Source organism: Talpa europaea (genome assembly GCF_964194135.1).
Source record: "Talpa europaea genome assembly, chromosome: 5".
Taxonomy (NCBI): Eukaryota; Metazoa; Chordata; class Mammalia; order Eulipotyphla; family Talpidae; genus Talpa; species Talpa europaea.
In genome coordinates this window covers 102379961-102392863 of record NC_140071.1, presented here as the reverse complement: position 1 = coordinate 102392863, position 12903 = coordinate 102379961, and the positions used below count along the sequence as shown (strand labels likewise).

At 36.9% G+C, this 12903-nt stretch overlaps 1 protein-coding gene across 1 annotated transcript in view; it reads right to left on the bottom strand.

The window, feature by feature from the left end:
* ADAMTS3 (ADAM metallopeptidase with thrombospondin type 1 motif 3) overlaps nt 1-12903 on the bottom strand; it is a gene marked incomplete at its 3' end in the record, with an annotated part of 222942 nt that overhangs the window by 192534 nt on the left and 17505 nt on the right. The window contains exon 3 of the mRNA XM_084233455.1: nt 8870-9276. Within this exon, the coding sequence (XP_084089581.1) occupies nt 8870-9276 (407 nt within the window). The remainder of the gene's footprint in view (nt 1-8869; nt 9277-12903) is intronic.

Sequence of the window (12903 nt, the reverse complement as noted above, 5' to 3'; positions counted from 1 at the left end):
GCATAAATAAACAAATCTTAAAAAAAAAAAACTACCACCTACTAAGAGAGATATGACATGAGCAAGGTTGGAATATACCACATAATGCCAGATAACTTCTTTATCTCTATCCCAAAATGTCTCACTCTGAGATTGCAAATTCAAAGTAATTAACCAAAATGAAAGACTGAGAAAATGTTTAAAATATGACTGATGCCTAGTAAATTCCATTTCCAGTCAAGGTCTGGAATATATTCTTTTAAGAAGCATCCCTAAAAGGAAATGTTTCCTGAAGGAGAAGTGGCTAACTGCACGGTCCACTAAATGACTAAGTGGTCAATTTCATAAAACCAAAATTATTGCAATTCCAACAACAAGAGGCCAATCATGGTTACTATAAATTTATCAACTCTAAAGAATCTAGAAAGTGAGACAAAATATATCTGATTCATATTTCAAAGTAGAACCTGAGAAAGAACTTTCTATGCAGCAGAATTATATGTAAATAGGATAAAAATTAATATGTTTTCCATCTTTATAAGTCTTTAGGAGAGCAAAGTATGAGCTGCACAAGGAGATGTGAAAATTACAGGATTTTCTCCAAGGCATTCACTTCATAGAGGACTATGTTTTCCATAAATTAGGTTACAGGCTAAGTTGAGTCATTTCAGTATTTCTTCTTTTGCAAACTCACTCACTATTATTATTAATCATAAAATGTTAAGGGCAAATAATTATAAATTGAAGCAAAGGAAAGGACTTGTAACAAATATCAGCTTCCTAGAAGCCAGTCTGTGTGTAAGATGCATTTGCAGTCTAGTTAGGACCTTGGCCTGACAAACATTACCTTCCTCACTTAACTGAAGGCAAGAGACTTCCAAAAGATCAAGTAACTTGCTTAAGGTCACAAAGCCAGTATCTGGTGGAACTAAGCATTATGCCTGCTCCCAAAAGGAGTCATTTTCCCTCAACCATTAGACTTATATTTTCCCAAACTGAACTCATCCAAAGTGTCATAACTGAATTGTTTGGCCACTATTTCTTTTCAATGGTGTCTATTGATTATTCTCACTACAAAATTCAAAATTTAATATCTAAAAAAAATCAACATAGGCAATAATTAGCTTCTGGTTGTTTTTTTTTTTTTTTTACTTCCTACATCCTTGGATATTCTTTGTATAAGTTCAAGTAATCTACACAAGAGAAATATCACCAAAAAATCTGGAACAGGATTGACATATTTATAATTCTAAAATATATATAAATATATAAAATATGAAAATGGAAATTTATACGGTGTTACAAACTAATGGCACCTCAACTTAAGAGAAGGAAAGAAGGAAGGAGGGAGGAAGACAGGCAGGGAGAGGGGAAGGAAGGGGAAAAAATGTGAAAATATTCAGGAGTGTGCATAATCTTCCCTTTTCACCCTAGGGCAGCACAAACTGGCTATTTATCTTTCTGAGAAGGAAGCAGAGTCGGGGATAAAGCCAACTACAGGCAAATGCACACAACTTGCACAATGGGAGCTAACACGCAGCCAGCGCCCACAGGGCCATCTCTGCCCCATCCCCAGGTGAGAAGCAGTGAGGTCTGTGTACTGGTTCTCCCAGACCAATTAAACTAGAGGACACTTACCACTCTTCATTTTGAATCAATGCCTGCAGCTTTTTCCTTCTACTTTTGAAAATAAGAGTATAGAGGCTTTCAGCTTTTTCTAATCCTGTTTTGCTAAAATAGTCTGATGTGAGTGCCTGGAAGTGAAACAAGCTTTCAATCCTTTGTTCCTCAAACCTTCTGAGGCCTCTTAAATCAGTATGCAATCCATGAAGACACAGACCTCTCTATGTCCCATCAATAAAACACATGACACCTTTCAGAGGAGAAAAAGGTAGGAGGCAATTGGCCTTTAGAGAACAGATTCTTAAAAAGCAGATGTTTAAATGTCAACATCTAAAGATCAGTCCTTGAAAACCCTCTTTTCTAAATCCACTATAAATAGCTACAGACTTGTACCTATTTTTAGTATCAAACATTTCATTTACCAGATTGTGCTGTATTTACCATCACTGGTCAACTGTTTTCAATCCTAGGCACACTAGAACATAGACTATTTAAAATAGCCTTTTTAAGAAGTGCCTCTTCTGAAAGAGTTACGGAAATAGGCATGGAATGAACATATTTTTGAAGGGAACAAATCCCAAAGTCTTAAGGCAGGGAAGTTTATGGCAGTTTTCTTCATAAATTTGTAGTTATTCACAAAGGCTTCATTGGGAGCTTGTCTTGTAAAGATGCAAAGCCTCCAACACTACTCACATGTACTATCAGATATTTTAGAAAGAAGTTTCTGTTTATGTTTCCTAAAGTGCTAACCTCAAGCTTCCAAGAACCCCTGCTCTGTAAGGTGCCTCAGCAGCCCAAATGCATCTGTACTAAGAACAAGGCAAAAGAAAGAGCAACTCCCACCTGTGATTTAACCAAGTCTTTCCTGAGTTTAACAATTTTACAATTATTTTACTAGGTAACCCCTAGTGATTTCATTTGAAGGAATGCCAAATGTTATCACCTGACAAGGAAATCTCTGAACTAGATAACTCATGAGAACCCTTATTAGTCAGTTCTTCCACTCCCAAACAGGTCCCTCTGATGACAATATACTGATTTGAGCAAATCCAGAAAAAAATCCAGTTTCCCTGTGTTATGAAATGCATGACATAAACCCTACTAACCCAACAATCTTTTATTTTGGCAAATTTGTAGACCACAAAATATGACTGTGAGTTACCACTTCTCCCAGGACAAATTTAAGGGTGTAGTAGTGCAAATGCCAGAGGCTCCACAAAAATAATCTACTTTCATCTCGGATTCTCAGTCAGAAGTGTCTTCTCACTATGAAGTGTGTGAAATGCCTGCCATCACCATAACTCCCGACCACTGATTATGAAAACCTCTGATACTCAAGAGGTGTCACAGCAGAGAAGTAAAGCATGTCAGTACCCTCCAGAGAGAGCCCACAAGGAGCATCTGTGGGTGGGAGAATGCACAACAGAGGAATCCTGAACATCATGGGACGAGAGTGTTAGAAAGAACCTACTAACAGGATTTGGGTTTAGGCTGGTAATTTGAGAAGGTTCTAGAAAGCAGGGCTTTGTTCTAGATTGGAAACTCTCAGAAGGCAGAGACAATCCTATGGTTAAATATCTTAGTATCTTGGGCCTCCCCTGGTGGCGCAGCGGTTGAGCACTGGGCTGTGAAGCTGCCCGTAGCCTCTGCAGCACTGGTTCAAATCCCCGGCCACTGGCGAGGGTCCCACATGGCACACAGACCTCTCCTGCCACGGTCGCTGCTCCCCTCAGCAGCGTATTTCGTCAGTCTGCCTGTTCTACTCCCCGCTCTGACTCTGGGGAATTCTCTCACCCTCCCGCGCTTCTGACTGTACCCAGTGCTTGTATAAATAAATCTTAAAAAATAATAATAATAATCTCAAAATCTTTACCTAAGTAGGTAACAGTACATATGTAGGGTAAACCAGAGCAGGAATAAAGTTGTAGTTGGTAAGGAATTATCAGTCACTCAAAAATGGAAACAGATACTGTTCTTGATATACTAAATGGAAACAGATACTGTTCTTGATCACACTGCATAAGAATCTTTGTCTTAAGGAGCAAAGACTATGCATTGGAGCAAAGAAAGTTTGTTCAATAAATGGTGCTGGGAAAACTGGGTCGCTACATGCAAAAGAATGAAGCTTGACCACTACCTCACACCATACACAAAAATCAACTCAAAATGGATTAAAGAACTTGACATAAGACCTGAAACCATAAAATATATAGAAGGATATATAGGCGAAACACTACGTGATTTGCACATCAAAGACATCTTTACAGACACATCACCCAAAGCAGTGATAGTGAAGGCAAAGATAAACAGCTGGGACTACATCAAATTAAAGAGCTTCTGCACAGCAAAAGAGACAATAACAAAAACAAAGAGAAACCCCACCAACTGGGAGAACATTTTTGCACCCAACACTAATGATAAAGGACTGATCACAAAAATCTGCAAAGAGCTGATGAGACTCAACAACAACAAAGAAAATTATCCAGTCAAAAAATGGGCAGAAGAGCTAAAAAGAAACTTCTCTGAAGAGGAAATGCAAATGGCCAACAGGCATATGAAAAAATGTTCAACATCACTTGTCATCAGGGAAATGCAAATCAAAACTACCATGAGATACCATCTTACACCAGTGAGAATGGCACATATTAAAAAAACTAGCAACAACAAATGTTGGCGAGGGTGTGGAGAAAAAGGAACTCTTCTGCACTGTTGGTGGGAGTGCAAACTGGTCCAACCACTGTGGAGAGCTGTGTGGAGATTTCTGGACCTACTAAACATAGAGCTTCCATATGATCCAGCAATTCCACTCCTAGGTATTTACCCAAAGGACACAGAAACATCAATTCCAAAGAACACCTGCACCCCTATGTTTATAGCAGCACTGTTTACAATAGCTAAGCTTTGGAAACAACCCAAATGCCCAAAAATAGATGACTGGATCAAGAAGATGTGGTACATATATACCATGGAATATTACTCAGCATTAAAAAAAGATAAACACATGCAATTTGCAGCAACATGGATGCCGCTGGAAGGGATCATGCTCAGCGAAATAAGCCAGAAAGAAAAAGAAAAATACCGGATGGTCTCACTCATAGCAGGAATCTAGAGAACTTAAATAAGGGACCAGGAAAATGAATAACTATAAGAAAGTGAAAATCAAAATCAACAAAAAACTATGAACCAGAGACACTTTTAGGGGGGCGGGGGCGGGAGGGGAGGGATTGGGGTCAGAATGGGGGGGGCTGCAATTGTATGGGGAATATAAAAATAAAATTTATTATTTATAAAAAAAAAGAATCTTTGTCTTGCAAGAATTATTTCATGCATAAGATTTTGATGATGATTACAGAAACCCACAGAATATTTTAGCTACCATGCACATAGATTCTTTGTCACATTCAAGATCATGACTCAGCATACATCACTCAAAGCATTTTTCTGTTTTTTTAATAACTATATAGTAATTTTCTTAAGTTAAGCTTAAAATGAGTTTATGTTGGGAAAAATGTAAATATGACATTGTAAATAGTTCTTAGGACAGACACAGGAAAATAGCAAATAAAAGGGGAGGCACTTTTTCTTTCACTGTGGACCTAGGAAGTAATGCTTCCTGTTCTTCCCATTGCCATGATGACCCTGACTTCATTTTGCCTCTAATCAAGATTTTAAATTAAAAATACCTTCCCTGCAATTATTCTTTTCATGCTTCTACCTGACCATTTCAGTCTAGTTTCTAATGTCCAGAGGTGAAAATAACTAAGCATCAACTGCTTGCTTCTCAATATCTCTGTAGTGAAGAAACAGTAGCATTGCTCCTGAAATAGTCTCAGAATTATATTTTTGTGAATATAATAAAAATCTAATCAAAAAATGAAAAATCAAGCCACAAAACACCAGCCCATTTTTAAAAATTATTATTAGATGCAACACAATTAAAAATTGCTACATAAGTTCTATATACTAGGTCTCACTTTCTGTATTGATCTGGTCACACACATGAGTCTGTGGACACACAGTAGTACTGGTTTTTGAATTAAGACATCCCGCTTAACACAAATTTAACTCTGTCTGAGCGTGTTCCCCATTTCAAACTCCTACAGTAAGCTATAAGACAGGATAAGAGAAAAAAGAAGTAAGAATTCACTCAGGGAGAAGGCCCTACTATGAACATCCCAACCTTAGTGAAAAATAAGTAACTGTAGCTGTTCTCTATCTGCAAAAGCCTCAAAGGACACAGGTAGAGTGGGATTCCTGGTATCCCTTCTATGTCAGTCTAAAATTAACCTAATTGTAAGTATTTTACCTACCATTCAAGTTGGTCATCAATGGTATTCTCTTCCATATTAGGAGATATAACTTGCTGGTAGAGATTTCCCCATTGGTATTTTCAAAGCCAGCAGTGACTGTAATTTCTACTCCCTTAACTTGGATCTAATTATAATCCCAAAGTCTCCCAGGGCATGATTTTATATCTCATCAAGTTAACCCTTCAACATCTGTGTTATCTCAGTAGTTCTACTTCTGTTAGTAAAGTCAAGAAGGTAAAGTTTAAATCCCTACATGACAAGTTAAAGGAACAAAAAGGACTTAAGGATCAGTTGATCAGTCAAAGGTATTTATATTCTCATCAATTAAATTCCAACTTCATTTCTGCAATTCTGCAATTTTAAGAATTTGTCCCTATCTTAATGAAAAAGATGTTGGCATTTATCCCTCCAGTTGGTTGAAATCCCATAAACCTGTTTCTCTTCCTTCCATCATCATCTTCCTGCCAGCTTCCTGCTGGAGCATAAGTGCTGATAACTGGAAATTCTAGAAAAGTTTTCTATTTTTCATGGCAACATAGACAGCACTGCTGCTATAAGCACACCTACCTTCTGAAGATCAAGCTGAAGACCCGGACCACTAATCTCTGGTTCAAAATTCTGTCCCATCAGAAAATCTCTCCAGAAGCTACTTTCCTTAACCACAACTCTAAATTAAACATGATACTAACAAACACACACACACACACACACACACACACTCATATGTATGTATGTCTATATGCATGTATGTATGTATTTGTCAGATATTTTGATACTTAAATTCTATGGCATATTTTATCATCTTTGAGCTCCATCAGAATGGTAATCAAGATTATCTTTTCGGGCCTCCCCGGTGGCGCAGTGGTTGAGCGCTGGGTTGCGAAGCTGCCCATGGCCTCCGCGGTGCAGGTTCGATCCCTGGCTGCTCCCCGGCCACCAGAGGAGGGTCCCACATGGTGCGCAGACCTCTCCTGCCGCCCGCTGCTCCCCTCAGCAGTGTGCTTCGGTCTTTCTGCCTGCTCTGCTCCCTGCTCTGGCTCTGGTGAATTCTCTCACCCTCCCACGCTTCTGACTGTACCCAGTGCATGTATAAACAAAACAAACAAACAAACAAATAAATAAAAAACATGCCTCTATTAAAAAAAAATATCTTTTCACCATTTCACAGTGTCTGGAAGAATGCTTGACCCATAACTGGTTTCCTACAGATATATTTTAATTAATTGATCAACTGATCAAAGGATAGAACAAATGAATACATGTAGAACACACTGGTAGTGTAATATACACATATACATGCAAACACACCCAACAAGCATACCCATGTCAATAGCCAATATAAAAATGAATAATTAAACAATCTAATAACTAATGTTCATCACGTTTTAAATCTATTTTATTCTTCTTTACAATAACTTGCTATTGCCCCAGATTCCTGTATTTATTAGAAAATTTGTTATATACAGTAAGAAAAATACTATTACTATGTTAGGTTTAAAAATCACCATGATAATCCATAAAAATTATTTCCTTGTTTTTCGTCTTCCCTAAACTGATTTTCAAGCCAATTCCAGGTTGAAATCTTAACTGAGAAGATTAAAAATGTATAACATTCTTATGCTATAAAATTACAAAATAACAGTGAATTAAGCTTTATACTTAGCAATTTTATTTAAAAGTATTATAAAGTAGCATCTTTGATATAATTTTTCCTTTTATATCTTTGTATTAAATCAAGTATTCTCAGTGAATATCTTACGGAGTCTTCTAAAAAGTGTTCTTTTTTATTTTTTATAGTCAATGAGTTAATTTGAATCTATTCAACCTGGAGGCAGAATGAGAATTTGAGATATTTCTTATTCCTTAAATCCCAAAACATGACCCAGCACCAAATGTGAGGGTATGGATCCTAAACTAATGGAGTTCAAATTGGAGGCTTTGACCTGCTAAATGAATTCTATTCAGTTTTTTGTGCTGCCTTTTAAAATTCTACAGAACATCAAGAAGCAGTGCCAGACTGCACAAATAAAGTCTAAAACAATGAGCACAACAGCATTTGGTAAGACATATGGTATTCTAAGTCCTTCGAGATGACCTTATACATAGAGAGGACAACAGCAGAAGATTCAATGTCTCACTGGAGGAACAACCAGAGTGGAGTAATTCTAAGCAGAACTATAAGGAATATTTAGAGTACTCTCAGAAGTAGAGACAAAACAAAGGGAATAGACTTGAACTCCCATAAAGCAACAGCCTGGCAACTATAGTAAGAAAAATACTTTCTCTTTTGGAGCAAAATTGGCGTTAGCTGTCAATGGAAGAGGCATAAACATCAACACATTGCAAATAGCATCTGGAAATACACAACAAATAGAAGTATTTCACATTGGCATTGTAGAAAGAAAGCTTAGTTACCAATGGTCTTACCACAAAAAATTAAAGATAGGTATTTTATTAGAAAATAAACTAATCAAAACCATGATACAGAGAGGATTATACTTTATCTTCAAAAAGTACTGTTATTTAAGCAAATTCTGATGGAAGATCTGCTCATTTTCCATTTTAGCATTCTGTGGGCAAGTAAAACAGTATCTTCCTTAAGAAGATATACAAAGTTTCCATATAAGAAGTGAAAGGCTGTAATTTTGGAGGAATCTGTATTTCTTTAGGAAGTTTTCAGAATGTGTTGAAAGAAATAAGGAAGTAAAATTCTCCAATATAACACAAGTGAAAAATGCTAAAGAGTGTTTTTGTGGTTTCTTGGAATAATATTGTCTTCATGTCATAAATTAAGCCAAAGCACACATCTTTGACAGTAAAATGTTTTCTAATGCTCCATTCTGAGCTTAAAAAATAATGAGGCTTCCTTTTTACTTCTACCTTCCAAACCATGCTGAAGTCAAGCTGTATTCCCAAACACCTGCAAACACACACACACAAAAGGGAATAAGTCTTACCAGACCATCACAGTTGCTAATGGCAACGGAGGTTCCTGGAATGTCCATGATGTCACCAACATACGCACAGTTGGTCTGCAAAGGCTCTGTTTTCCAGATTCTTTCAGAAGCATCTCCTGGTTGATGTTCATCAATGGGGTCGGTTATATTCCCAGGCACCAGAGATGTCTCATACCATTCCACAACTGCCCCAGGAGCTACTAACTTAGTGTTGGGTTTTAGTCGCAGATGAAAATCTCTTCCAAATGCTGTGATGTTAAAAAACAATTGCTCAGAGTTGGAAGACACGTCCCTTGTTGACCTCTTTTTGTGATTTGCAGAAAGAATGTGGGAGAGATAGTGTCCTTCTAGATTTGTGCTGACCGGAGTCACCAGCTCATACTCTCTGTGTCTCTTTATTGGTAAATCTGTAGGGTAGAAAATAGAATTGTAGAATCCTGTTAAGAAGAGGCACAATGCGGGCATAAAGTGACCACCTCACAAGACTGTACCTCAACTTGCCTGACATATATATTTCTGAGTTATCTCATAAGCATTGAATTTTGAAAACTTAAATCATTTCTAAAATGCACTTGAGTAACTCTGTGTTAAATGGTTTATTTTATATATTTTTAAAAGTTTTACAATGTCAATATTCATATCTCATTTATACATTTAAGAACACAAGCACTAAGTTTCCATAAATCATTTCTAGCCTGCTTATAATCAAGACATACTCCCCATGAATTTAGTATTGCTGTCACTAATACCTGCTACAAACTTTTAACAAAGTTGTTATTATGTAGAATAATTTTTTTCTGATTTTTTAACAATTTTTCCCTGTAGGATTACTAGAATGTGTACAAATTACAATATCTACCAAACATCTGTAATTTATACATTGTCGTTTATGGTGCAACAGTTTATACACATTTTTTTCCATCACAACAACCCTATAATCTTATTTTACAGGTAAGGAAACTGAGAATCAGGGGGTATGTATCCACAATCAAATAACTGTGACACTCAGCTATGAGGCCAAGTCACACTCCAAAGCCATACATTGATTTTCCTACATCATGCCATGCTCCAAAAATCACAGGATATTTTCAGAAAATGAAGAGAATGGATGAAAAAGAAGAAACAACAATCTATAAGTTGAAACTCATTTGGTGGTTAGTCAAGAGAGAATGAATATGGTATTTTGCACCATGTTCCTTACATGGCACAGATACTCATTAGAACATGAATAAGTATTGGGAGTCTACCTTACAACATGGGTGGCCATTTACATGTTAAACTGAATTTCACAATTAGAATTTAATTCCCGGGCCTCCCCAGTGGCACAGCAGGATGAGCGCCATGCTCTGAAGCTGTCTGCAGCCTCCGCAGTGCTGGTTAGATTCCCGGCCGGCCAGGGTGAATCCCACATCACATGGCATGGCAGACCTCTCCTGCTTCTCCCACTGCTCCCCTCAGCAGTGTCTTCGGTCCGTTTGCCTGTTCTGCTCCCCACTCTGTCTCTGGTAAATCCACTCACCCTCCTGCACCTCTGGCCTATACCCCAGTTCTTGTATAAATAAATCTTTTTTTAAAAGGATAGAGTTAAGAGGAAGGCAAACTTTAAAAAAAAAAACAAGAACTTAATTCCCTTTGTTTAGTTGAATGCAGTTATTGTGTCTACTAAATGCAAATATCCTTAGGAAAGATAACATACTGAATGAACCATTTTTCCATTAATTGAAATATTTTTCAAGGCAGAACACGGTGGATAGTGGATACTCGAAAAGGAAAAGAGAAGGGAAATGGGGAATGAAGAAAGCAAGTATGAAAAAGAAAACTGAAAATATAAATTAAAAGGCTCCCACCTTCATGATTCTAATTTAAGACTAGTCCTGTATGTAGTATGCTAAAGTGCCCTGAAAAAAAGTTATGATTCACAAATCTTAAGAAAGAAATTGCATGTTTTGTCATCCTATAAATTATTTAGAGTATGAGACCCATAAATGAACCTAGAACCTGTCCTCTTAAAGTATCCTTAGAGAATCATTATGTTTTCATTATTCTCCTGCTTTTTAAATACCGCAGTGTGTATAGAACCAAAGGATAGATGAAGGCATTCTACAACTTGAAAATTCTTTGCATACATGTTTGTTATCATTATGCCACTTATGGTGACTAGTGTATTTAAACAAAGTATCCTTCTTTAAATATTTAAATATATCCTTATTAAATGCATAGAGCAAGTAACTGTTGTAAATATTTACCAGGCAAAGGAGTGAAGACTGTGGTATCGCAGGGGAAAGTGAGGCCTGGTTCCAACACAGGCAGCAGCACAATCCCTGCTTTGTGGGTTCTCTGTCTCATAGTCAAGGACCTATATATACAAGGCATTAGTGGAAGCACAGACTTAAAACTCTGGCCTCCCTTTAACCAAATCCATGAAGAATATTTTTATAAACTCTGATTTAGAGAAAGAACTCAAAATTTTAAGGGAAGAACTCAAGTGTCATGGGAACAGGGTGCTGGAGGAGAGTTTCCACAATTAGGTAGGAATCAAGTTGTTGGATGTTGATTGGCAAACCTGCTCTAATTAACCATAAGTTCCTTGAATATAGAGACCTTTCTTTCTACTCAATTTGATATTCCCAATATCATATTATACAAGATTTTAAAGCTGCAGGGTCAGTAAGATTTGTTTAATATGTTTAGCATTACTACAGGTAGCCAGAGAAGTTTTGCTCTGTCTATGCTGTAACATACTGTGACTTACAAGGCATACTACCCAAGGTGCACGAGCATGAGACTGCATCAGTAATGCCAGTTTTCTCTTTCTCTAATCATCAGTTACAGGTTCAAGGAAAAGAGGAAGAAGCAATGCTTAATTTCAATGTATGGAGTTCCCATCTCCACTAAAAGGAATACACATAACCAAAGTCTAGACAATACGCTGAACCTGGATTAAGTGACTTGAGAACTAGAAAATTCAAGAATAATGCAGGGAGGCTTTTCTGTACCCAAGAGGGTTCCCAGAACCTGATGCTTAAGGTAGGTCATATGCCCTAAATCTTCTGGGGTAATTCCATTTTTCCACTGTCAGATAATATGGTCTGTATTTTATTCAAAATAAAGATGGTGTATTTCTATAGAGCTTTGTCTTCTCTAATGCTTACTAATACATCATTCCTAAAACATAAACACAATAAACATATCTGAAATTAAACCCTGTATGAGTCATTTTCCAGTTTCCAGAATTCAGGCAACCAAGGAAAAGACTCACTTAGCAACCCCTCGGGCTACATCCCCCTTGATAATAGTTCATGCAACTGACAAAGGAGTTACCCAGTTACCTGGCATTTATTAGCAGTGTAAGTGTGGGCACTGTGTTTTGTGCTCAAGCATTTATCATTTCCAGTTCTCACAATAATCATAGTGGGTAGGTAATATGATCCACAGCTTATAAATTAGAAAGCAGACCTAGGACTGACAGTTAGGAAGCAAAGAACCAAAGGAATATATCAATTCTGACCATTTTTACTCTGCGGCCATATTCCTATGCTCTATTCACTTAAGAACAAATGGAATATCTTACAATTTCTAATTTAAGGTATGACTTATACAGGAAGACTACCACAAAAATGATGATGTTCTGCCTACCCACAGCCAGTCAATCAATTTTTCCTCTAGTGTAGCTTCAAAAATTTCTGTAAAAGGCTCATAAATTCTCTGTAGTTGGGTAAGAAAAAAAAAAGGTAAATCTCAAAGCCATCAAAATATTTTAATCTCAGATTACAATCGCATAAGCAATGAAATTATATTCAATGTTAATTTACTACATTGAGAAATTAACACATTTTATAGTCCCAGATACTTGCACAATTCTGTAGACTCTATGATTAAGGAATGAACTACAGTGTCAGAAAGTAGCAAGATATATCATCGTATGGCTTTGAACAAGTTCTTTATTTTCTCTTAAACTCAGTTTCCTTAATTGTTAATTAGAGGTTAGCAATAGTTCTGACCTCATAGGTTTGGCGAGAGGTTTAAGTGAGATT